Source organism: Spermophilus citellus (assembly GCF_964194105.1).
Source record: "Spermophilus citellus genome assembly, chromosome: 7".
Classification (NCBI taxonomy): domain Eukaryota; kingdom Metazoa; phylum Chordata; class Mammalia; order Rodentia; family Sciuridae; genus Spermophilus; species Spermophilus citellus.
The window spans coordinates 109,190,052-109,217,835 of record NC_138188.1 but is presented as its reverse complement, the minus strand read 5'-3'; the positions used below and the strand labels follow the sequence as shown (position 1 = coordinate 109,217,835).

The 27,784-nt window shown below is 42.9% G+C and overlaps 1 protein-coding gene across 1 annotated transcript in view; it reads left to right on the top strand.

Moving 5' to 3' along the window:
* The window catches only part of SLC12A8 (solute carrier family 12 member 8), a 143,569-nt gene extending 131,640 nt beyond the window's left edge, over positions 1-11,929 (top strand). Inside the window, exons 10-13 of the mRNA XM_081302430.1 lie at positions 3,563-3,660; positions 4,157-4,274; positions 5,435-5,495; positions 11,524-11,929. Coding sequence (XP_081158556.1) covers positions 3,563-3,660; positions 4,157-4,274; positions 5,435-5,495; positions 11,524-11,683 — 437 coding nt within the window. The 3' untranslated portion in view covers positions 11,684-11,929. The remainder of the gene's footprint in view (positions 1-3,562; positions 3,661-4,156; positions 4,275-5,434; positions 5,496-11,523) is intronic.
* The last annotated feature ends 15,855 nt before the right edge of the window (positions 11,930-27,784 follow it).

The following is a 27,784-nucleotide window of genomic DNA, read 5'->3' as shown; positions in this document are numbered from 1 at the left end:
CTGGACAGTGTGGGTAAATTGCAGCAGTTCTTGATTCTGATGTTTATTTCTGAGTTTTTATATTTCGGTTTCATTCGTGTGTTTTTGTAAATTGCCTGGATTTGAACTGTGGAATCCATCTCCCTGTGGTATGTGGCTGCTGATGTCTATAGTCAGTTTTTTTATTCTCATTTTAACGAGCTTCTTAGGAGGTTGTCCCTGTGTCTGTATAATTCATAAAGCTTCTACTCTCTGCTAGTCTATCTGTGTGTGGGCTAGGAAGCACGAAGTTTCAGCCAGTTCTTGTCTCCCCTGGCTTTTACTTTTTGCCAGGCTCTCTCAGGTCTTCCCAGTCATGGACGTTGTTTTCCTGTCATTCAGGAAAATATGGGAAGTTATTTAGACCCTTCATGGCTTTCTCACCTCCAGGCTCTCTCCATTACATTTCTGGCTGGTCTATTGATCATCCTAGCTGGGTCTGTACCCTCAGGCTTGCAAATCTAAGGACTTTCCCTGTCCATTTTTCTACTGTACTTATAATATTCAACTTACAAGGGTAGCTTTCCCCCACCCCTGATCCAAGTTATTTATTCCCTTTGGCAGCAAAACTGCTGGTGTCTGACCAGCTCCATACTGGTAAGAACTGGGACAGGAAAGGGAGCCGCTTGGGCAGGAAGGTCAGAGACTCTCACTGTTCTTACCCTTAGTTTCAGCGATTTTTGACAAATAAATGCTTTTCAGTTTGATGTCTTCATTTGGTAAGTTTCTAGAGCCCTGAAGTGGTTGTGCTTGACTACTTTGTTTCATTTTGTACTTATTTGGGGGGAAGAAAATTTACTGGCCTCTTCACACTGCCATAACTGGAAGTCCTTCTGGTACATTCTTTCTGAAGAGTGATATTTCAAGAATAAACAAGATATATAAAATTGTATAATTGCCCTGATATAGTAAATCTGTTCAGAAGAATTGTGTTTCAAGGAAAACTGTACAACAAACCAAAAATTGCGTATAAGAAATGTAAAGTTACTGGTGATGATGAGCCTCAAGTGTGACTCAGGGGAGTTGATAGTTAGTTGATAGTTGATAGTATAGTTGAGACACGTGAAGGATTGGGGGATTGTGGATGTGGTATGAGATTGCCTAGTGGGTATGAGACCCTGGATTTGATTCCTGCCAAGATAAAAACTTTAAAAAGATTGTTAGAGGAGGACTTGAAGGAACTCAGAAAACAGGGCATTAAGTAAGTTGTTTATGTAGAAAGCACCATGAAGTCACCAAGAATGATTATGTTGTAGCATTGCAGGAATCAGACAGTCAAGAAGTGGCAAATAGCACTCAAAGTGTGGAAGAACTCAAACTTTATTTTACACTGGTGGGCCGAGAGGAGACCAAACTCCAAATTCCGAGCCCTCATCTCCAGTTTCTCACAGCATTTATAGGCTCTCTGGTGCCAGAACATTTCTAGTGTACACCATAGAAGGCTGTGCGCATGGGGTTCTAGCAGGAACCACTGCTACAGTGCAATAAGGGGGAAACTGGCTCCTCTCACAAAGCCTCCAGAGAGCTTGAGCCAGGAGCCTCAACAGGGGCATTTACACTTTAAAGGGGAGGAGATTCCTAGATGTAGTTACTTACAATCCAAAAGGTAGTGGTCTATGGGGTTGATTAGGTTTCCTGAAGAAGGACTGACTAAAGGCCAGGGGAACTCTCCCTTTCCCAGGCACTAGTTTTCTTGGCAGTGTTCCTTCCATCCAGGCCTGGTTTGTCATCCATCACAGTAGAGACAGAAAGATGCTGAGTCAGGGGCTGAAACCTGGACCAAGAGAAGGGGGAGTAAACAGGAAGTTGGGAAAGATCAGCAATGATAAAGGGCAGGGAGTGAAATAATCTGAAGGAATGTGCTTCAGGGGGCTAGGTCAGAAAGTGGAAGTAACCAGAGAGGAAGGAAGATTTGTAATAGGAATACTTAATGAATGCCAGCTCCGTACCAAGGCCTGCACTTAAGACAGACATGGACCCTGTAATCCAATGGACCTAGAAGTATATAAATAAACATACAACTACAAATAATGGTGAGTTCTATGAAGGAAAGAAAATGGATCATAAGGAAATATTAATGGTATGAAGGAACAAATTTAGATTTCTGTGGTGGGGACCAATTTCTGGGAGGAAGTGATATTGAGCTGAGATCTGAGGGATGAATAGGAGTTAGGCATGTTGAGAGTTAGGGAATCCATGCGAAATGCATCACAGCTGGATTCCTAGGGCCAACCCCTCAGAAGCAGCTGAGATGCAGAAGAAGACTGCTACTTGAGACAGGGTCAGGATACACAGTGGGGAGGGGCTGGTCAGAAGAGATGGCATACTCAAGGCATTTTTGCTGTGTCAGGAAATGGGACTGGAGAATGGAGAGTTAGGGAGCTGACAACCATATTTCCTGAGCAACAAACTATGAAGGTTTAGTGTTGAAATGAGTATTGTTAGAAATACCCGGGGGCCACAAGGAATCAAACACATACTCAGAAGTAGCTCAGCAAGGCCAACTTTACTTCTGCAGGAGGGTGTGCTACTAAACAAAACCTGGCAAACAAACACACTTGGGCAGGAAGTCTGCCTGTTTTTATCCCTAACACAGCACTTCCCCTTGCTCTGATAGGAGGAGCTCAGGGCTACAATCTATGCAATTGGCTAATTTGAAAATTGGGGTGGGCACAGGGAAGGGCTGTAGTTAAAATGGCTACAATTGACTCTTCTATCCCAATTAAGACTAAAGACTATATTCTGAAAATGGACCACTGGACTTTCTATTTCTCACAGTATAAACATAGAGCAAAGTTAATCCAACATACCATTTGTTTGAAATCACCATTGCAGCATTCACGGTAGTTAGACCATCTTGCTAAACAATCTATATGCATTTTCGTGATTAAATTGGTCATTTCTGGAACCAGGTATATGAGGAAGACAGAACCATATAATACATGGCATGTTTTTGAGAAACCCCAATGTGCCTGAACTCCTTGGAGGATGAAGTGGGACCATACATGTATTTATGACCAGACCCTTTTCCCCCTCAGTCCCCTCAACCACCAGAAGAGGGAATCAAAGGAGCCATTCTCCCTTCCTCTTTCTCCTTCTTATCTTCTGGTCTAAACCTGAGATTAGGCTGACCTGAGCTTACCTTCAGAGTCAGCAGATAGCAAAAACACTCCTGCAGTAGACAAAAGCCAACCCAACCCATCTGTGCAGGTGGTCACATCTAAGGGCTAAGAATACCAGGGGAGATGTGAACTTCCATTTCCCCAGATGGCAAATCTAAATGGATGTGCAGTGGGTTTCAGGGAAGCTTCCATTTCTACTCCGCCCCTCCCTTCCCTTTCCTATCAGATCCTTGGTGGATAGGAGGCCACTAACCCTTTCTTATTCCCTTTTCCAAGAGCAAGTGATAGGAGTTGTCTTCAGGCTGAGTTATAACATTGGGGTAGAGGAACTTAGGCATATTTGCTTATATATAAATACAGCAGAGTATAAAAATGTTGGGTAGCAAATTTGTAATCAAGGATTTGGCTAATTTATTTATTAGACTTCTCCCTGAAGCCCAGACTTCAGGAACAAGAAATCCAGAGGAGACCAACTACTTTCTACACCCGCATGTGCAACCCCTGGGTCTCCCTGTTAGGGGTGAGTAACTTCATCTTGATCTCAGTTATCTTGAAAAATAATTCAGGAGGAGGATGTGCGATTTGAGGAGGAAAAGGGCTAATTAGGAGCAAAGTGATTTAATTGCTTTCTGTATTGAAATTTAGATGAGACTACATTTGGCAAGATTTACATTTAATGGATCACTTATTTAATCAATTATTTACTTACTAAATAATTATACCTGATAACCTTTGGGTTACACTGGGTTCATACAAACATGTTGCTTGTGAGGAGGAATGGGACAAGGAACTAGGATAGGATACCTGTTCGTGAATAATTTTGATTAAATAATTTCAGAGGTATTTGTTATCCCAAATATGTACTTAAGTGAGGTTTCTTGAATTATGAGTGAACTTCAGTTGTTCAGACTTTGGTAGTGATCAGTTAATGAGAGAGACTAATGTTTCTCAAGACCTGTGACTTGCTTACCATATGGAAAACCGTTAGGTAACTTGTCTTCCAACTGTTCCTGTAGGCAGTTGGGTCCCTTCTCATCGTGTTTGTGATCCAGTGGGTCTATACCCTGGCTAACGTTGGTGTGGCTGCCATCGTGTACCTCTACATTGGCCACTCCAGTCCAGGGCTTCACCTTGGTAATTTTTACTTTCTGACTTCTGACAATATGTACTGACTTGCTAAGTATATTAGGAATCTTCTCTTTGCTATTTCTGATTTTATCATAAATATAAAATTTATGCTTCCTTTAATCTTAAGAACCCTAAATGATACAGAGTAAACATATTATCAACTGCATACTGTTGACATTAACCAAGATTCTAATGTAAGCCTCTTAAAATAATGCTAACTTCCTGCTCCTATAATGAACATGATCTAATTAATCAATTTCCCACTATGTATCTATATATAATTTAAAAAAATTTTTCTAAAATTATGGTTTATTTGTTTTTCCAAAGTTATATAAAAGTTATTATGTGAGATATTTTTTTGTAAACCTACACCAAAGAAAGGATGGGTTTTTAAAAAAGATTGATAACCATATAGAAATAAATAGACAAGCAAAAGGAAGTCTAGTAGAGGAAGGAGAATGGGGGATGTGGTGAATGGGAAGAAAAAAGGGGGGATGATGAACTGAAATTGATTTCCATGTATGTATGAGTTTTTGGGGAATGAACTCAACTACAACGTACAAGTATAGAGGTATAAAGTTCTAGTAGTAAAAAGAAAGAATCAAGAACTCCTATTCAAATCAGTGTATTTAATATCAGAATTATTTGGCCAGTATCAATAGCAGTCTCACTTCCTGCCTCAGTTCTAACATTTTTACATGTTGAGCTGTGTGATTCGCTTAATGCCTGCTGAAAACTTCCCAAGGGCCAGATCCTCTGAGTGTTGCAAGGATGACAGAAACATGTTCCCTACTCTCAAGGAGTGTGTGGTCTAGTGGGGAGATTCCATAGCATGCATTCAACACATGTTGGAGTGAATCTAAAAATATTATTAAAAATTAATAGTATGGATAATATTAAAAGCATTATACAAAATATTGAACTCCTAAGACAGAAGTATAATTTAGAAAAAAAATTTTGGAAGCTATGTATCGGTACAAAGTCCTTAATAGGCTGCCTCAGGCAGTATTACAACAAAGAGGGGAAAACTGTGCTTATGGTGTGTGTGTGTGTGTGTGTGTGTGTGTGTGTGTGTGTGTTGAGGTGCACATTCACCTGATTAAAATGCAACTCTAGATGCCTATGTAGAAGCTTCATAAATATTTATATGTCTATCTTCCCTGCAGGATTAGCCTCCAACTTCAGTTTTTTCCGATGGATACGATCTCTTCTGATGCCCTCCTACAGGTCTGTGCCAATTTTGGGACTGGTACCAGGATGGATGAGTGTCCCTGGGTCCTTGGAAGTGCTAAATGATCCCATTCCTGGCTGGACTGAACTGCAATGTGGAAACCTGATCCCTGAGAGCCTCTAGGAGGCTCACCTTTCTCCTCACTGCCCTGCACCACACCAGTCCCCAGCTTCAGCTCATCAGAAGCTTCCCCAAGTTGATGTCCTCTTCCCTTCTTATCCTCAGTCATTATGCACAGGAGGGTTGTCTAGATTCTGATTGCTGGGATGGCAAGTCAGGAGAGCTACTCTCAGTGAGTTCATGGTTTAGGACATTAGCATCAGCACCTAAGCATACAGAAGATTAAAGCCAAAGGAAATGTGAAAGTAGAACTCCTGTTCCTCTCTCTCTCCAGTCAGAGATAGCTCATGTCACTGTGTTGGTGACAGTGCAGAAACCAACCTCAGAAATAAAGTAGGGATCCTGGAGAATTGCTGTAGGACCTCCACATTCAGATAGAGATACCCAGGGAAGGGAATCAACTTTCCTGAGACACATGAGAAGGCTTCAGAGAGAAGGTAAGGTTCCACATGGCCCTGATCAGTGTAGATCAGTGTCAGAATGCTGTCTAACATGCACAAGGTTGAGAGTGCACTGTCCCTTGGCCCTAATCTTTCTCCTTCCCCTCCACTCTGTAGTGCAGATACTTCCTCACCTTTTAAAACCTCAAGATTCTGGGGAATCATCCCACTGTTCCATCCTCTTTCAATATCAGTGAGGGGCCAAAGCTGCAGACTGGGAAAATCTAGGCAGAACCCACCTAACCAAGTGTTTACTAGGTTTCATTTTGTGGTTTTTTTGGTTTGTTTGTTTGGTTTGGTTTGGGTTTTGGTACCAGGGATTGAGCCTAGAGTGCTTAACCACTGAGCCACATCCACAGCCCTTTTTAGTTTTATTTTGAGTCAGAGTCTCACTAAGTTGCTTAAGGCCTTGCTAAATTACTGGGGATCGCTTTGAACTCACAATCTTCCTGCCTCAGTCTCCTGAGCTGCTGGGATTATAGGTTTGTGCCACCACACCTGGCGTGGGTTAGTTTGTTTGTTTTTGAAAGCTCTTGATATATGGTTTGCATTTGCCAGGATTCCCACCTTCCATGCCCAATGATGTGTAACTTTAGAATTTCCCAGCTTCCTGTTTTTATTGTGGTAAAATACACATAAGGAAGACTTTACCTTCTTAACCATTTTTAAATGTACCATTCAATGGTGTCAAATTCACTCACGTTGTCATGTAACCACCATCACAACCCAACTCCAGAATTTTTTTATCTTCATAAACTGACACCCATACCCATTAGACCATCACTCCTCATTTCCCAGAATCCCTCCCAGGACAGCTCTTGGCCAGCACTACCGATCTGTTCACGTTGGCAGAGGAAATGAAACCTTGATGCTAGAGCTTGGATGAAGAAAAAGGAGCAGCACTTTAGAAACCAGCAGGGAGGGAGTCACACACTGAGGGAGGAACAGAGGGTGGAGTGTGTTGAGGAGATGCCCCGTCATCTGCATGGGTGTCTATGTCCTGTGTGGGGCTCCAGGAAGGGTGGGTGGCCTGTCTTCCTCTCATCCAGTCTGAGGCACAAGGCTGGGTGACTCAGCTCATGCATCCCCATACTGATCTCTGCAACCTGATCCTGAGGACAAGTAGAGTAGAAGTGGAAATGGATTCTGTGTGGAAGCGGCCTACACGTTCTTGAGCTGTGGTTGGTATGTGGGTGATGACATTTTTATGTGGTCTGATTTACAAGAATATTTTAGGTCATTTCCAGTTTTAAAGCCTAAGGATGGCTGTGGGAGGTCACCACTTGTTGGTGGTACCCCAAATTCTTGGGATTTTACCTTGAAGGTCACTGTAGTCCTGTGTAGGAAGAATGATGTATTAGAAAGAGATTGATCTAGAAAAGGACAGTTCTCGGGATTCATAGCCGTCTTGGTCCAGGGCTAGTGAAGTGGGCTGTGAGCCTCAGCTAAGTCAGCGTCAGAGCTGTTGGACTCATGGAGGATGCTGGGCCATATATTGTGGTTATTCAGGAGGGGAAAGGACCAAGAAATGGTGACTTATTTTAAAATAGAAATTGGTAGCTGAGTTTTCTGTTTTGTGGTTTTGAGGCCTCCCCATTATATCCCCAAATGTCCTTCAAAGTCAAAGAAGAAAAATAATGTTTGAGTAGAAGGATTTGGGTGTAATGTCTTTGTTACACCTACAGCTCCCATTACTAGGTGAAGTTAGCCTGGCCTCCAGAAAAGCTCTCTTTCCTGAAGCCTTAGCAACTGTCCAGATGGGGATACTTAAGCCATTCTAAAGAGCAAAGTATTGTATATTATTTCCGTGGACTCAAAAGAGTACAATGGCTTCACCTATTAAAAAAAGAAAAAGAAAGAAAAGATTAAAAGAGTGTTAGCCAAAAAAAAAAAAAAAAAAAAGTTGCACCAGCAAAACCACTTCTGTTGATTGACTGGTGTGGCATTTTGTCACTTCCTAATCTTATTTTTTTTTAATATTTTTTAAGTGTAGGTAGACATAGCACCTTTTATTTTATTTATTTTTATGTGGTGCTGAGGATCGAACCCAAAACCTCGCATAGCTAAGTTGAGTGCTCTACCGCTGAGCCACAACCCCAGCCCCACTGATCTTACTTTTTGAAGATTCAACCTTTGTAAATGTTAATCCAGCTTTCAGGAGCTCTCAGTCTATGTTATTCAAATATGTTCTCTACAAATAATGCTGTAGTCATGTGATCTGATCTTCTTAGAGCTGGACATTTTACAGAGTCAGTTGAAGTTATTGCTTAAGTTCCATAGATTGATGACACTAGATTTCTATCTTTTTACAACTTTCAAATATATTCCTGATTTAAACAATTGAACCTTACCAATAGTAAAGTAGCTGGTTCTCAGTGAAGATTTAAGATCTGTAGGAACTGCAAACAACCTGGAAAGGTAAGAAAATGGAGGTGTGTTGACATAAAGAGGCTTCCTGTGGCCACTGAATTGATTAGGGAGGGAATTGTGACCAGATCTGCCTTCTGCAGCTGCGCTGGCTGCCAGTCTGGGCTTTCCTTAATTTCCTTCTGTTTCTAGCACTTTCCTTGGGTATCTCTAACCTTTTTCTTTACCGGTTTATTCCAACTGTAACTGAATGCAGAGACTGTAGTGACAATGGAATCTATATTGGGACTTGCTTTTTGTTTGGAGGGCACTTGGTGTCAAAAGCTTCTGTAGTTTACCTCTTAGCTGTTAGCTATGTAAACCTTAGCTCTCTGGAAATCATTCCTCATTCAACTTTCTATCCAGTAAATCAAAGAGAAGGTATTTCTTCACATTCTTCTCAATTATCCATTCCATTATTTCATTTGATTTTAAAAAAAAAGAGGGGGCAAAAGAAAAGCTATAGAGACCCAACACAACACTATTTGTAAGGGGAAAACTCTCTTTATGGGTGGTCTCCCTTCAGATTTTATGCTATTACACTATTTCTCATACTTTGAGTTCACTATTGAACACATAGCTATCAATACTTTGGGCTGGGGTGTAGCTCAGAGAGAGCACTTGGCTAGCATGCACAAGGCCCTGGGTTTGATCCCTAGCACTACAATTACACAAACAAAAAAAGCACAATTGTGTTTTGAACATTTAAATACATGCTAAACATTAGCACGACTTATTTATTTATTTATTTATTTATTTATTTATTTATTTATTGTACCAAAGATTGAACCCAGGAGGTACTTAACCATTAAGTCACATCCCCAGTCCCCCACTTTTCAAATTTTATTTTACTTTTTTTCCCATTACTGACTCAATTTATTTAATATTTGCAGATTATAGTTAGGTAGAAAAACCAAGCTTATAAAAATTAAATATGGACAAAACTTCAGTATCAACAAAATCCAAATTACATGATGATTTTAACATAACAGCTTGAATTGTTTTGCTGAATCTAACCCACTGTACACAGAGATAGCTAGTGAGAGAAATGCAAGCATACAGTCTGTCCCCAACTCCCAGTTCTATTTAAGTACCAGGAAGTCTCTTTGTATTAGCCACTGTCTTATCACATGACCTTTCTGGGCTCCAACTCATCATCCACTTATTTTTTTTTTCTGGTTGTATACAAAGAATATTCACATCAATTCGTGTCTTCATGCCTGTACTTTAGATAATGATGCCCATCACATTCCAACATCATTTCTAACCCCTTGCCCCCTCCCTTCTCCTCCCACCCCTCTGCCCTATCCAGAGTTCATCTATTCCTCCCATGCTCCCCCTCTCTACCCCACTATGAAACAGCCTCCTTATATCAGAGAAAACATTCGGCATTTTTGGGGGGGATTGGCTAACTTCACTTAACATTATCTTCTCTAACTCCATCCATTTACCTGCAAATGCCATGATTTTATTCTCTTCTATTGCTGAGTCATATTCCATTGTGTATATATGCCACATTTTTAAATCCATTCATCTACTGAAGGACATCTAGGTTAGTTACACAGTTTAGCTATTGTGAATTGTGGCTGTGTCCCTCTACTCTGCTGTTTTTAAGTTCTTTGGGTGTAGACTGAGGAGAGGGATAGCTGGGTCAAATGGTGGTTCCATTTCAGGTTTTCCAAGGAATCTCCATACTGCTTTCCTATTGGCTGTTGCATCAATTTGCAGTCCACCAGCAGTGTATGAGTGTACCTTTTTCCCCTCATCCTTGGCAATACTTATTGTTGTTTGTATGCATAATAGCTGCATTCTGACTGGAGTGAGATGATATCTTAGTTTTGATTTGCATTTCTCTAATTGCTAGTGAAAATGAACATTTTTCCATATATTTGTTGATTGATTGAACATCATCTTCTGAGAAGTGTCTGTCTGTTGAGGTCCTTGGCTCATTTATTGATTGGGTTATTTGTTTTTTTTGGTGTTTAGCATTTTGAGTTCTTTATATACCCTAGAGATTAGTGCTCTATCTGATGTGTGAGGGATAAAAATTTGCTCCTAAGATGTAGGCTCTCTGTTCACCTCACAGATTGTTTCTTTTGCTGAGAAGAAACTTTTTAGTTTGAGTTCATTCCATTTATTGATTCTTGATTTTAATTATTGCACTACAGGAATCTTATTAAGGAAGTTGGGGCCTAATTTGACATGGTGAAGATTAGTGCCTACTTTTTCTTCTATTAGATAGATGCAGGGTCTCTGGTTTAATTTCTAAGTCTTTGATCCACTTTGAGTTGACCTTTTTTAATTTTATGTTTGTTCTTTTTAGTTATGCATGACAGTAGAATGTATTTTGACATAACACACGTACAGGGAGTATAACTTCCCATTTTTGTGGTTGTATGCCATGTGGAGTTACACTGATTGTGTATTCATATATGAACATGGGAAAGTTATATCTGATTTATTCTACTGTCTTTCCTGTTCCCATCCTCCCCTCCCTTCCCACTTCTCTCTCTGGTCCAATCAGTGAACTTCCCCTGCTACCTCCCCCAGTGCCTATTGTGAGCCAGCCCTTTTTTATATTTTATTTAGAGACAGGGTATTTCTGAGTTGCTCAGAACCTCTCTAAGTTGCTGAGACAGTTTAATATATATATATATATATATATATATATATATATATATATATATATAATCTCTTTTTGCGGGGGTATATACTGGGGACTGAACTCAAAGGCACTTGGCCACTGAGCTACATCATCAGCCCTATTTTGTGTGTGTGTATGTGTTTGTGTGTGTTTTTATTTAGAGACAGGGTCTCACTGAGTTGCTTAGTGCCTCGCTATTGCTGAGGCTGGCTTTGAACTCACGATTCTCCTGTCTCAGCCTCCCAAGCTGCTGGGATTACAGGCGTGTGCCACTGTGCCCAGCTGGAGGCTGGTTTTGAACTTGCAATCCTCCTGCTTCAGTTTACAAATACAACTGTCCAGAGTAGAGTTGTCTCTGCTACTCCCTCTCTGCTTCTCCATCCTCCTTACTGTCCTCTGTGTCTCTCACTGAAGGAGCTTGCGGTCCCAGGAGCAGATCATTTTGGCACCGTCCCTGGCTAGGGTTGACATGGAGATGACTCAGCTCACCCAGGAGAACACAGACTTTGCCACTCGAGATCGCTACCACCACTCCTCCCTCATGAGTCAGGAACAGCTGATGCCTCTGTACTAGGAGCCGCGCTGGGACCCTTCCTCTCCTAGAGCTTCGCTGGGCTCAGTGGACCCAAAGAGAAATTCGTGGAGCTGCTTCTCCCCGATAGGAGACCCAAGGCCTGCCTGACCTCCCGCTGCTACTTTGGATTGCATTCTGGTCTGGAGCACCAGCCTAACCCACAGGAACAGTAGGAATGGCAGTGCCCTCCACTGTGTGGCACCCAACCTGGAGAGCTCTACTGGGACACCAGGACTTTCAGGTGATAGCAAGATGATCAAGTGTGGAGAACAAAACCAGATTTTTTGTTCCAAGGGCCACAATAAATGCATATTTTTAATTTATTGTATTAATTTTTTTAATACTTAATACACTCACATGGTTCTGAATCCCAAAGTATAATCATATAGAGAGCGAAAGGTGTCCTCCCATCATTGTTTCCTGTCTGCTCAGTTCCCATCCCCTGGCACTGAGATAACTGCAGTTCTCATACACATTTCCGCAATTCTTTATAAATATTCAAGCAAATAGGAATGTGGATTTTTATCATTCCCTTTCTGTACACAAGGTATCTTATTATACACATGTTCTGTACCTTGCTTTTTTTTTCCCTTAACAATCTAACTCGGAGACATTTCCATATCAATACTTACAGTTTCCTCATTATTTTTCATTGTGTGGATGTTTCCATAATTTATTTCACCAACTCCACAGTGATGGGCATTTTCACTCTGCCTGATCTTTTGCTGTTACAGTGAGTTCTGCAGTGAATAATCCTCTACATATATACCATCATAAAGCAATCTGTAGGATACATTCCCAAAAGTAGAATCACAGAGTATTTATAAGCTATTATTGTTTGATGAAGGTCTTTTTAGTTAAAAATTAAATTTCTATGAGTTGCCTAATGTCAACTCCTGTTCTCAAAAATATTTATAGTCCCTGACTCCCTGAGTGCCTATGCAATTGTCTTTGTGGAATGAATGGCAGAGGGGACAGGACTCATGGATGCTTTAAAAGCTCAGCCTGGCATTCATCACAAGCATCTAGCTCTGGGAGCCCAGCAGTGGCTTCCCCTGATAAGTTTGGACCTGGCCCAGGATCAGTGGTTTCAACACTGAGCCACGGAGGGAAGAACTGTTGGCTCACTTCTGGTTCTTTGATATTGGAGCTTCTCAAAAAATTGGTGTGCTAAGCATCACCTGGTTTGCTTGTTCAGGCAACAGATGCCTGTACCTCACCTTAGGCCTTTTATCATTTGGGGTGGTTTCATGGGCTTTACATCTTTAACAAAGTACTGTAGGTGATTCAATGTGGGCAGTCTTTGGACCACATTTTGGAAAACACTGACATTCATTATGGAGGTTTCTCAAAAGATTAGGAGTGGACCAACCATATTACCCAGCTATATCATTCCTTGATATTCATCCTAAAGAATTAAAATCAGTATACTGTAGTGATACATGCATACCCATGTTTATAGCAGCACAGTTGACAATAGCCAAGTTACGGAACCAGCCTAGGTGTCCATCAGTGGATGAATGGATGAAGAAAATTTACACAGTCTAGTTTGATTTTAGACATCTGTCCTCTAAAGCTGTAAGAGAACACATATATTTTATCACCCATAAAGAAAAATAAAATTATGTCATTTGCAGGAAAATGGGTGGAATTAGAGACCATTATGTGAAGCCAAATAAGTCAAACTAAGAATGTCAAGGATTGTGGATTTCTTATATGTGGAAGCTAGAGAAGAAAAAGAGGGGTGTGTGTGTGTGTGTGTGTGTGTGTGTGTAGGGCAGAAATCTCATGAAAATAGAGGTGAGATCAGTAGAGTAGAAGAAAGGGATGGGGGGGCGAGGGGGAGGAGAAGAGGAAAAGGAGAAATACTGGAGAATGACATTGACCAAATTATATTGTTATGTCCTATGCATGTATGAATATATAACAATGAATCTCACATTATGTATAATTATAACGCACCAATAAAAACCTATGAAGGGAAAAAAGGAAAAGAAACACACTGATGTGTTGGATGGAAGGGCTTAGAGTAGTGAGGGTTAGAAGGATCATGGTGAGGGGCCAGCTAGATCTTAACCTTCTTTCTGAAAGATAGGCTTTTGTTTATGTTTCTGTTCACAAAATATGTCTTTGGTAAAATGTCAGATTCCTGATCACAATTAGAAACAATTTAAAGAAAGCAGACTTTGATTACACAGATGAGGTAGCCTACAAGCAACAGAAATGTGTTCTCTTACAGCTCTAGAGGACAGATGTCTAAAATCAAACTAGACTGTGTAAATAGTAATGTGAATCAGGTCTTGGCCTGAGTTCCCCAGCAAGGACTTTTAAAAGCTACCATTTTGCTGGGGAATGTATCTGAATGCTTATTCTTAAGGACTCAGAAGAGATTGTAGGAACACCTGTCCTGAGACCTGCTTCCAGATAGGAAGGGGTCAGAATTTATCTCCTGGTCTTCTTTCCTTGAAATCAGTCTCACTGAGCTGAAATCATATATTGAGCAAGGCTGAGTTGCCTCTAGAGGGTCTGGGGAGATTTGTTCTGTGGCCCTTCCAGCTTCTGTGGTTGATGCTAGCATTCCTGAATTTGTGGCCACATCACTCCAATCTTCACTGCTAACATCTTCAAATGTCTTTCTGCTCCATGGTTGCATTGACTTCTCTGTGTCTATGAAATCTGCCTCGCCTCTGTCTTATAAGGATGCGTGTGATGGTATTAAGAACTATCAAAGAATCCAGGCCAGTCCTCATCTCAAGACCTTTAAGTTAATCACATCTTTGCCAAATGAGAAAACATTCACAGAGTCCAGGGAACTCTACATTGGGTATCTTTGGGGACCATTTTCAGTGTACCACAGAAGACACTACTGAATCTTCTCTTTGCCTTTTTGAATGCTGCACCACCAACTTAAAAATTCACCCTTCTGAAAAAGATGCTACTGAGTTTGAACACCAGAAGAATTTGAAAAAGGTGCTATCAAAGCTGAACACACAGCAAAAGATTTAAGTATCCATGAAGAGCACCTGTCCAACATGGTTAATTTTATGAAAAACAATAAGAGAAGAATGGGGATGTGGTAAAAAATTCAAACCTGATACTCAGTGTTGAGGATACCAAAATGAATAGCTCACAGCCTCGTTGTGTATAGGGCAGATGATCAACAGGCTAAACCTCTAATGAGGTCCAAACATCTTATGCTTAATCCAAACTGGATTGTGTAAATAGTAATATTAATCTGATCCTGGCCTGAGTGCCTCAGAAGACAGATGTTTATGAGCTACCACTTTGTTGCAGAGTGCATCTAGGGAAGCAAGAGTGACTGAAAAGAGAATCAAGGTAGGGAATGATGCAATGTAGGATCATGTGCTTACTCTTGAAGACCCTTCTGAGAGACTATAGGAACTCCTGTCTCAAGACCTCTTCCAGAGTTAGGAAGGGGTCACAATTTACTGGTCCTGTTTTCCATAATCAAAGCTTATCCCTGAGGGCGTTGGGATTGCACTTGGGATTGGTACACATGAGAGTGCCTAGTCATTCTGCAGCAAGCAGAAACTGGCTAGAAGTCACTCAGAATGAGCCGCCAAGATGGCAGCTGAGATGGAACAAGTAGCTTCAGCCCCAGAGACAAGTGGGGCAGACAGGACTTGGTATTCACAAAGGTCAATAGTAAGTTCAGGTCATCAGAAAAACAAAGCATTCATGTCACTGGGTCATGCAGATAGAGTTTATACATCTAAAGGATGCCTAAAAAGAAAATGTCAACACAGTCTATAGGCCAGTGAGACCAGCATTGTTTTCTAAGAGGCAGAGGGGCAGACTCCTGGCCTCAAAGTTTCACCAAGAAGCTGGGTGAACCTGAGTGGCTGAGGCAGGAAGATGGCAAGTTTAAGAACCAGCTTGGGCAACTTAGAAAGACCCTGTCTCCAAATAAAATATAAGTGAAATTTGCTCAGTGGCAAATTTCTTCTGGGTTCAATCCCCAGTACTAAAAATAGAGTTTCACCAAGAAGTCTACTACTGTGGGTAATAATATTTGAATAAGAGAGGATTGTATCAGATCTTCTTCTGGGACTATAAATGTCTCCCTTCCAGCCAAGTCATCTATTGAGTGATCCATCAGTGATCCATCTACCTACCTGCTTGCTCACCCATTGATCCACCCATTTACTCCTCCTTCACTCACACATTGACCTATTAATTCATCCATCCATCTGTCGGTTCACCAATCAATCTATTCATGTCTGGAACAACTGTATACATAACTTCATGAGTAGGTACCTGAAACCACCTCACCTGAACCAGGTACATTCTCATCAGTCTCAGAGTTTTATTATGTAAAAATGTGATCACAGGCCACTTAGGTATAAATGTATTCCCTAATCCCCACCCTCAGTCTTTCAGGGTGAGCAAAGCCCAAATCCCCACCTTGCACTCAAAACTGGGAATCAGAACAGGGGTCATTTTCTCAAATGTCTCTGGGAATCACGCTAACAAGTTCTCTAACCTATACAATTTGGTGCATCCTGCACAAACTGTTATTAAGTCAGTGTGGAGTTTAAGGTTCAAGATTTCATTATTCTTACTTCTGTCCAGATTTCTGATTGAGGGAGTGTATTTAAGGATGGGAAAGAAGGTTCCAGTTTATGTATTAATAACAGGAAAACTTATGAAGAGCTTTAGTATAGAAGGCAACTGGGGTCAACAGGTTGAAATAAGACTCTAGTGTCTAACATTCTTCCTCTTGAATCTAAGAATCCACTTCCCCTAAATCCCTTAGATAAGGAGCTGGAACCAAGAGAGAATGACCAGCCTGCCTTGTCACCTAGTAACAGATGGACAAAGATCATGTGATGACCACACATGCATTACCTTTCAACTCAGGACCCTGTCCACCTATAAATTTGGCTTAAATTCTGGCCAGATTGGCTTCCTCCATTAAAAAAAAAAAATCTTCATGATCTAAGCTCTGGAAAAGTCCAGCTTCCGGTGAACTTTTCCAGATACATGCATGGCTGTTTCTGCTCCTCCTTGCTACATGGGGAGGGTGGAAAGTGGGCCAGCAGGGAGCTTTCCACTGTTGAGATAATACAGTAGTGGGAGAGGCTAAGGGGCAGCCCAAACCTCTGGAGGGTCAGGGGCCAGTCATTTGAAGTTCTCAGAACCCCACTGTCTGCTGAGCACCAATGGTACCAGTAGCTTGTGGCAGTGGGAAGTGGGCAGGGATATGGAGCTAGGAAGGACAGGAATAGAGCATACAGTCCTAAAATATTACTTTTCTATTGCCGCTGTAACAAATTATCAGAAATCCAGTGCCTTAAAACAATACATATATACTCTTATAGTTCGGAGGCCAAAAGTCCAAAATGTTTCTTACTGAGTCAAAATCAAGGCATCCGCAGGGCTGTGTACCTTCTGGAGGCTCTAGGAGAGGATCCATCTCCTTGATTTTTCCAGCTTCTAGAGCCCACCTGTATTTGTTGGTCATGGCCTGTCCATCTTCAAAGCCAGCAATCACATTCAGTACCACCTCTGCTCCTCCATCATAGCTCCTCCTCCTACTCACCTGTCTTCTTCTGCTGCTTTTAGGGGCCCTTGTGGTTAGATTGGGCCCAACTGGTAATTCAACGCAATCTCCCCATCTCAAAATCCTTAATCACGTCTGAACAGTCTCTTTGCCATATCAGTTGCATATTTATAGGTTCTGAAGATGAAGACCCAGCCACCTTTGAGGGAGGACTATTCTGCCTGCCACACCGGCCTTGGGGGCTGAGCTGGTGGGAGACTGTGGAGCTGCACACAAGAAATGGTGGGAGCATAAGATCAGAGCATTCAGCACACAGCCAAGCCACACTCTGCAAGATGAACTCACAAGTGCCCAGGAGACAGGTGAGGAAGTCTTCCTGGAAGAAGTGGGTTCAGAACCAGCTTGGTTAGAAGATGTGGAACCAAGGGAATTAATCCAACAAAGACAAAGGAGGCAGAAGGAGCCATACCAGAGAGCGCAGGTTTGCCCTCAGCCTATCAACCCTTTTTCCTACATCTTGCTTTTAAGTGGCCTTACTTGAGAAGAAGGTTAATGTTGCAAATTCATGGCATTCTGGGAAGAAAATAGCTCTTCCACTTACTAGCTCTGTGACCTGGGGCAGGTTTCTTTCTTTCTTTCTTTTATTTTTGTACTGGGGATTGAAAAACTAAGGGGTGCTCAACCACTGAGCCACATCCTCAGCCCTTTTTTGTATTTTATTTAGAGTCAGGGTCTCACTGAGTTTCTTAGTGTCTTGCTAAATTGCTGAGGCTGGCTTTGAACTTGCCATCCTCCTGCTTGTACCTCCTGAGCTGCTGGGATTACAGGCGTGCGCTACCACGCCCAGTTGGGCAGCTTTCTTAACCTTTCTGAGCCTTGATTTTCCTCTCTGTAAAATGAGAATTATAATCCCTACCTGCCAGCGCATGGAGCTGTGAGTACTAAGTAAAATAAGACAACTTTTTTAAAAGAAAATAAAGAAGGGGCAGCGGGCAGTGTTTTAAGAGCCACCCCTGTTTATTCCATGCCTCTGTGGGCAACACAGAAAGAGGAAATCACAAAAACAGAATAGGAAATCTGCTGCGGTTCTTGGCACATTTCAGAGCAGAGCAGAGTCCTGCTGCTCCAGGAGGCCATGATACATCTTGTGAGCCACATACGTAGCAGGACACCTTCTCTAGCCAACAGCAGGAGATCTGCGACATGTCCAAATCAGAGCCAGCTTGCCCCTGCCCTCCCCGCAAGGCAGGCCCTTGGCCTATAAAATTCATCTGGCCGCTTCCCTATAGCACTGTTTGGCTCAGCCTTCTCCCTGCCCTGCCCTCCCAGAGCCTGGGGAATGTTTCCTAAATACTAAAACATCAACCCCACTCTTCAGTTCTTTTGAACCAAGGCCTACTCTAGAGCCAACAACACACTCCTATGCCTTGGTCCCCTCACCCTGTCTTTATTGTGCCTTCCTTCCTTGGGGATACCCAGGAAGCGAGGATCAGCTGGGCGGTTGCCCGTGCTGCAGCTTTTCTACACTGTTTGTGCAACTCTGTGGGCAGGGGAATTGCAGATATCTACTCGCTAAGCATTGCTCAGCACCCTGCATCTTGGAGGTGTACCTGGACTCCTTCAGGAAGGCTCATAAGCAGAAATGGATGCCAGTTTGTCTTTTTGAGGCTTAAGCCCCCAGCCCTTGATGAGATACTCTTTTTAGGGAGAAGGTCCTATTCAGGTAAAAGAGCAGATGGCAAGAAAGACCCACGAGCATCAGGGGTCCCCAGCTGACTGTGTTCCTGGGAATGCAGCCCATCCCACAGCATCAAGGCTGGCATCCTCTCCCCGTTCCCTAGCTCTAATGCCCTGGGCTGAGTGGAGGATGGTGGGTCCCCACTCCCATTCATTCACCTCAATGAATGGGGGCCACAGCCACCTTCTAAAAGAGGCAGAGTGGTTCTACAAATGGCATCTAAAATAATAGCTAGCCTTTCTGTTTTATTTTACTAAAATGTGGTGTGTGTGTGTGTGTGTGTGTGTGTGTGTGTACTTTTCTGCTTGTTTTTTGTAAAGAAAGCAGCATATTTCAAAACCTGGACTCACCAAATGTGGAGCCTGACTCAAAATGTGGGCCATGTGGTATATATCAGATTCACTTTGGGAAACCCTGAGAGCAGGTGGCATTTCAAAGGATTAGCAGTCATCCCCCAGCAACTGGCAGGAGGGCTTGGTGAATGCTGATCCGTGAGATGTGACATATACCATATGTATTAAGAAGCTGATGATGGAGAAAACAACACTGGTTTCAAATATAAGCCCCAAACTGAAAGTCATAAGGGCAGATGCTCCAGGGGCAGGGTCAATTTCTAATTGAACTGTTTCTCACGTGGCAACTCTGTCTAACCATGTGGGTCTATGTCCGCCAAGGTGGGCTTGCTGCTATAACAAGAATCCCCAAAGCTCAACAGCTTGACACTCTAAATTTATTTCTAGCCCATATTACAATTTGATACAAGTCAGAAGGGAGTGAAGATCTCTGCTCTACACTGCCTTTCAGGGACCTAGGCTCCTTCAGTATAGTAACTAGAGCACCTTCTCTGCCTTCAGAGTCATCCTCTGGAATTTTCAGCATCTGGCTGGCAGGTGAGAAGAGATAAGAACACCTAGAAGGTCCCAGGGAGGTCCTAGGACCAGGACTGAAAGAGCTCATGTCACCTCCTCCTGCATTCAGTTGATTAGAGCTAGACACATATTCTGACTGAAAGACAGGATGGGAAAGATAGGCCTGCTGGACACTCAGGAAGAGGAAGAACTGGTTTGGTGGGCATCCGGCCCATCCTGCCATTGTGCTATGGGACAAGAATAGATGAATTAGGTTCCTTGTTGAAGGCAAATGAGAGTCTCCTGATCTGCCCCAAGTGGATTGTGCCATGAGAGCTCTGTCTGTGGTAAATCACATGCTGGACCAACAGTGTTGCTTGGAATTCCATTTCCAGAACTCTCTTCAGAGCCTCTCTATATTCTAATGAATGGCAACTTTTTATCCCTTGAGAGTTCATTTGACTTCTGGAAACACCAGAAAGCATTTGAAACCAAATCTGGGAGCAAGGGGATCAATCAGGCAAAATTATCATCTTTTGATGGAAAATTAGCAACCATAAAGGACACTGACTCCTAAGGCAAATTCCAGGGCAGGGATCCCAACACAACACCCTTCCAAGAATTGGTAGTGTCATTGGGAAATTGTGTGAGGTCTCCTTAGGTGCTGATTTTGAAGGAACAACATTTATTTCGATAAGCTTTTTAGTAAGTTGTGTCTGTGTAGTGAGTGACTTTGTAATTTTGGTTCATATGATGTGATTTATTCATGGTTCATGTGGGCCTTTTTTGCCCAATCAAAAGGTCTTCAGTATGGGCTGGGGATGTGGCTCAAGCAGTAGCGCGCTCGCCTGGCATGCGGGCGGCCCGGGTTCGATCCTCAGCACCACATACAAACAAAGATGTTGTATCCGCTGAAAACTAAAAAATAAATATTAAAAAATCTCTCTCTTTAAAAAAAAAGAGGTCTTCAGTAATAGGGGTGTGTTTCCAGTAAGACATTATCTCGATATATATTTTTAAGTATTCTTGAAATGCCCTGTCAACCCATCTAACCTGTCATGGATTTGGTCATTCACTCAGTAAATATTGATTGAATGTCTATGTGTGCAAAATTGTTTCACATGATTCAGAAACTGTGACACTAGATGACATAAATTGCTTGCTTTGTAGCCTGAGGCTCAGTTTGTAGGTGCTGGAAGCAGAGTGTTCTAAGATGAACAAGGAGGAATTGGGCACAGACCACTGGGATGGCCAGGAAGAGAGGAAACTGTGCTTAGAATTGGCTGCACTTAGGTGGTGCTACCATAATATTCTGAGTACTTATTCATAAGATTTTCTGATGGATTGGAGAACATTGGACCAACTTTTCTCAGGATTGATGTTTTACTTTTCTGGGTAAACCCAGTACTTTAGAAAATAGCATGTCTCTTTAAGTTACCCTAAGATGCTCAACTCAGGTTGTCTTTTCCTCACAAGCAATGAGGAGGAAACAGAAGTGCTAGGGACAGACCCTGCTCTGTGGCTGCCATTTCAGGAAGGAATTTGGGGGTCTCTTGCTATTGCTCCATCATATATAGCTGTATTCAGAGGTGGATTAAAGCCTTGTTTCTTTTCTTTTTGGGGGGAGACTGGGGATTGAACTCAGTGGTGCTTTAGTACTCAGCTACATCCCCAGACCTTTGCATTTTGTATTTTGAGATAGGGCCTTATTAATTTGCTGAGGCTAGCTTTGAACTTGTGATCCTCATGCCTCAGCCTCCCAAGTCACTGGGATTATAAGTATGATGTACCACAACTGGCTAAAGCCTTATTTCTTAAAGTGTGGTCCTCAGCTTACTGATGAAAAAAAAATCACCTGGGATATTTGCTAAAATGCAGATTCTGATGTCCTTCCAAGACCTTCTAAATCAGATTTTTCTGGGCTGGGACATAAGGATATACATTTTTACATACCCCCTTTCCCTAGGTGATTCTCTGAAGTATGAGAAACACAGGTAGAAAGGCATTGGGCTGCCCTGAGTCTGAGACTGCCAGTCTCCATCTGCTCCGGGCTGTGATGAGAAGCAGCAGTTCCAGTCCAGAGCCTGAGAAGTTTCCTGAGAAGAAAACTGCTACCTGCTGGTGAGGCATGCTGGTGCATGCTGGGAACCCACAGACATCACTGCAGCAAGGCACTTCCTCATTGTCCTCTTCAGTGAGCCAGAGACAAAGCACTTCAGACCCTTCTCCCATTAAGAACAGTGGAGTTGGGCCCCACCACCTTCGTGTGCATGTGTGCCAGCGATTGTGTCTGTGCACCTGTGGGGTCTATTTATCTGTAGACCTGGGTGGGTACTCTTTACCATTGATGGGTAGTAACCTTCCACTTACCTCCTACCCCAGCCTACAACTCCTCCTTTCCTTCCAGTTCTACCTCTTGGGCAGCCAGGATTCCACATCCTGCCTGGGCTCCCTGGTCTTGGCTCCTATCTATAGCTAGGATCCTGCAATTCAGTCAGTCCTTAAAAATTAACAACTCGATGAAGTAGGTATTATTATTTCTGTGTGCGTGCACACACATGTATGTGTGTGTGTGTGTGTGTGTATGTGTGTGTGTGTGTGTGTCGGGGGGGGGTGTGAAACTCGGAACCTTGAACATGCTAGGCAAATGCTCTACTACCAAGCTAAATCTCTAGTCCCTATTTCTCACATTTTATAGGCGAGGAGACTGAGGCTCAGGAAAGTTAAAAACAGACATTCCTCATTATCTGCAAGGTATTGATTCCAATATTGATTCTCCTCCCACACCAAGGATACCACAATCTGAGGCTGTGTGAATCCCTTATATAAAATGGTGTAGCATTTATATATAATATACATCCTCCTGTATAATTTAAATCATCTATAGATTGCTTACGATACCTAATACAATGTAGATGTTACATCAATAGCTATACCATATTGTTTGGGGAGGAAACATGACAAGAAAAATAGTCTGTACATGTTCAGTACACATTTTTAAAATATTTTTGTTCTGCAGTTGACTAAATCTGTCAGAACCTGAGGGTGTGGGGGACCAACTCAAGTTTCCTCAAGGTCATATATCTAGAGCTGGATTTGAACTCAGATCATTTTTATGAACAGATTACTGTTCAAGGTCCCTATGGAAGCCAGCCCAGACCTTATCTTCTCTAAGTTCCCAGCTTCTCCTCCTTCCCAGCTCTCTAGAGCAGGTATTGGCAACTACAGCCTTATAAGCCAGATCAAGCACACAGCCTATTTTTGCTTTAATTGATGTGAAATTCAAATAACATAGAATTAACTATTTTAGCCACTGCCTGTTTCTGAAAATGCAGTTTAAGTGGAACATGACTCGCCCATTCATTTATGTATTATCCGTGGCTGTCCTCAAAATACAATGGCCAAGTTCAGTAGTTGCTGTGACAAAGCGCATATGGCCCACAAATCCTAAAATATTTCCATCTCACCATGTATAGAAGAAGTTTCCTGAGAAGATTTTGATCAGTGCTCTTCCAAAAGGATACAGGGTCCTGGGAATGAGTTTTCTCAGACATCATCATTCAGAAATGCTGGTCCTTTCTAAAGACTGGCTTTTGCTTGGTCACATGCCATGCCTTTGCTCTTCATGGACCCAGCTCTTCAGATACCCCTGAGTCCCCTTCTTCCTTCTGTCGCCACCCACATCACAAGTCAGTCCTGGCACATACACACCTGTGCCTGGTCTTGTGGACGCCGTGCCAGTTGTCTTCCTTCCCTCGCCAAGTGCCTGGGAGAGGATTGTACCTGAACATTTCACTTTCTCTCCTTAGACTTTCACTCTTACCTCCCTCTATCCAACTTCTGCCCTCCAGCTAGATCTTGGATACATCCCCACCTGGATGTCTTGGCATTTCATGGGATTTAAAGAACCTTCCCAGCACCCCCACCTTTGCTAATACCATGCTTTCCTGTTATCTTGCTGTCTCAGGTTGTGACTGCCCTCCCCATCACTATTGCCAGTTCTCCCACCAAATTCCATTGCCTAGTTTGGAAACATTTCTTGAGTTGCTCCCTTCCTCATTCCCACTGCTGTTTCTTGTCCAGGCCTTCATCATCTCCCATCCAAATAGCTCTTACTGGTCTCTTTACTTCCCTCTTTTTTCTTTTTGGGCCCATCTGCCTCATATTCTTTCTTTCTTTTGGTACTGGGGATTGAACCCAGGGGCACTTAACCACTGAGCCACATCTCCAGTCCTTTTTATATTTTATTTAGAGACATGGTCTCACTGAGTTGCTTAGGGCCTCACTAAATTGCTGAAACTGGCTTTGAACTCTCGATCCTCCCACCTCAGTCTCCTGAGCCGTTGGGATTACAGGTGTGTGCCACTGCACCCAGCCCATTAGGCTCTTGTGTTCGCCTTGCCATTCTTTCCAACCTCCTCTCCCAGCTCTCCCTGTGTTATGCTGAACACACTGTGTCCCTGTAGGTCTCAGCACCTCTATAAGACTTTCTTCCACTTAGAATGTTCTCTGTTTTCTTTGCTGGGAAACTCCTAAACATCCTCTGGGAAACAGTTCTAAAGTTACCTCTCCAAAAAAAGCTTTCCAGCAAGTCTGAATTGTTTTGAAGCACTTGGTTTATACATATGTAAAATATATTGCACATATTTATGGCTGTATCCTTTCTCCTAATCTTTTGGCTCATCAAGAGTAGAATATATATATCTTCCTCATCTTTGTATAACAACCTGGCACTGTGCCTGTTGGTACAGAGTAGGTGCTCAATAAATGTTTCCTGAGGAACTCCTTTGATCATGTCCCTGCATTGCTGAAAGTTACATGGTGTCTCTATTTCCTTTTGCATTAAGTAAAGGTGCTAATTTTAACCATAGCTGCACATTAGAACTATCTGTGGAACTTTCAAAGAATATTGATGCTCAGGCTCCACAGACAGGTTACAGACTTTGGCATTTTATAAAGACTCCAGCAATTCTACTGTTAAGCCAGGGCTGAGAATCATTGGTCTTAGATCTGGTTTTCAAGGTTCTCACTCATTCCTGCATTTTCTTGGGAGGCCTCTCAAGAGCCCTCTGTGAAAACATTCCAGTACACGTGGCTCATCCTTGGAGCCCTCTTGCTGCAGATCCTTCCTGAATGGCTTTATATCCTTCTGTCCACACTTCCCTCCCACCAACAAAGTGTGTCTGGGGAAAGGGACCCTGCAGCTTTGCATCCCAGAGCACAGGGCACAGGACTGCCATTGCCGAGGAGCTCATGAAGGATTTATGGGCTGGTTGCTTAAGGTCTTCCTTTATAGGAACCACCCTGGCAAGTTCTGGGGAACCAAAACTCTTCATGGTACAGGCCTCAGAGTACAGGTCTGTTTTGGTTGGATGGGAGCTTGTGGCGGGTACCCAGCCTGTCTTCACTAGTGTGTGAACAGCAGGAACTTCCCTAAGCCAACAAATGACTCCATGCTGCAGAGAGGGAAGAGTCTTAGCCTTGCTCTGATGGTAGTCAGACACTTAGCTCCATTTCCAGTCCCACCCTCGGGTTAGATCCCTTCCTTGTGAAGGTGACAGTGGAAGGTGGAAATGGGGCACTGGGCTGGTATCTGAAGATGAGTCCAGTCCTGGCTTTCTGCATGCCTTCTGTGGACACATCCCTCCTCTCAAGGGCCTGGGCCTCCCCTAGGCTCCCTTACTGCTTAGTCAGTAGGGTTTTCTGTTGCTCATCTAGACCAGGAGCCCCAGTATGAGCCAAGGGCCACTTGGAAGGGGTAAAAGATGCTACCAGCGACATGTTCCCACTTGCTCATGTGAAATGTAGACCTTTGGAGATGGGATATTTTAGGATTCTCTCTTGTTGTCCACATTGGGTCAAGGGTTGGCAAGAATGTTTGTCTAATGAGAAGTCACAGGTCCTAAATTATAAAACATAAAGAGCTTCACAATTTTGCTTTTTTTAAAAAACTAAGATAAATAACAATACTTTATCTTTTTTGAGCACTTCCCCCCCCCCAAGTTTTTCTCATATCCATCATCTCGTTAGATCGTCATAGGTCCCCTGTGAGTAATAATCACTACAGTGGCAGGCATGACTGTTCATATTTAGTAGATGAGAAAACCAAGGCTCACTGAGGTTAACTGATTGGCCTAAAGTTGTAGGCCTGCAGAATAGAGAAGCCAGGACAAAGACCTGTTTGGAACGTCCCACTTGGCTAACTCCATCTTTCCAAATGGAAATAATTTTCTTTTTTAACTTTCTGGATTATAACATTAAGCACACCATCAAAAGACATAGTGAATAGCTACATAGTTTGGAATCACTGGGAATGGAAACTACCCCCAGGCCCCTTAATCAGAGAAGGAAACTAATTTGCAGGCTGGCCCCACAATGGCTACTATCTAGCAAAAAGGATGAATGGGGTATGTATAACTCCACACACCAGTGGGAGTGAGCTCACTCACTGTCAGAAGGCTGAACCACAAAAGGAAGATACAAGGGAGTCTGTATTATAGCATCCTGTTATATAAAATGCAAAACCAGGTATTTTTTTTCAAAAACTACAAATCTATACTGAAAGAAGTATGGCAGGGACAGTTGTGGGTAGGGATGTGGAGCATCGTTTAGTCTGAGATGTGGCCACAGGCGTGTCCAGGGAGTGAAATTCATGGGCTCTGCACGTGGGCACGTTTATGGCTCACACATACACACACACTATTTTCCAAGGACATCAGATTCTAACAGAGTTTTAAGTAGTCACGCATGCTCTAGTAAGAAATTCAGACAATAGAGAAAAGCACAAACCTTCAAACGATTTTAAGAATTAAAACCAGAGACTGTGAAAGTATATTCCACAAACAAAAGTGGGAAAAATGAATTTAGTTCTGTGTCAACAGTCAGTTAAGGAGAAGAACCAGAAAAGGTAAGGAGAAAAAAAGCCAGAGATGAGTTGGTTGGAAGGAAGGTGTAAATGGAGAAGAAAAGGGGACAGGAGAAGGCAATCAGTGACACAGAGTGCAACATGGATAAAAGCAGAGGTGAGGTATTAAAAGGGGTCCACAGACAAGGCACCTGCAAACAGAATGTGACACTGAAAACTCACTAGAATGGAGGCCCAGAGGGATGTGGGGAAGATGCCAACCTCCAGGCTTATAAAGCAAGTGGGGCGGAGAGGGGTGGCAAGGGGGATGGGGACAGGTCTGGGTTAGAGGGAGGGTAAGCTCTGAGTGTTAACCTGGGTTGGGTGGGGCACAGTGGGGTTGTGGGGTGTGGGGTGTGTATGTGGGTGTGTGTGTGTGAGGGGTGTCACTGCTTTTTTAAAAGTAGAGGACCTTTAAGGTCTAATTCCTAGTGACCGAGTCAAGGCCTGGCCTTAACTCAACTACTATTTATTTGTTGACTGATTGATTAGATGAAAAGATGGCTGCACACTCGAGTCCTTCTGCCCACCATGGGAACCCTACTTGGCTTTCTGACCCTTCCCTGCCTGGCCACTTTGCCCAGGGTCATGGCATCCCAGGAATTTCCCTGACTGCTCCAGGGAGGATGTTTCACACTGAAAGGTTTTGCAAAATAAGACTGCTTTATCAAAATCCTGTTGCACCGGACAATGTTCCCAGCTCCTTGACGTTTACAGTGTGTAACCGATTTTATCGGAGGAATGTTGTTTGGAATGGAATGGTCCTCTCTGATGGGCAGGCAAGAAAGGGAAGGTCATTTGAGGACCCACCCCAAGCTGTGTGAGTTGGAGCTCAGGGTTTCTGTACATGAGGCTTGGGAGCCTGGCCAAGCCATGAGCAACCCTTCCTCCCTGGAGGAGGTCCCAGCAGTTTCCAGAGGATTGTGTTGTTTACATTCTCACCTTGGCCCTGCAGGGCAACAGACCCAGAGCCCAGCACTAGTGGGCAGAGAAACAGCAAGGAAGGGCTCCCTAGGCCTGGGCCCCAGCAAGCAGCCCAACTCTCCCTATACAAGAGACCATTCCTGACATTCCTGAAAGGGGACAA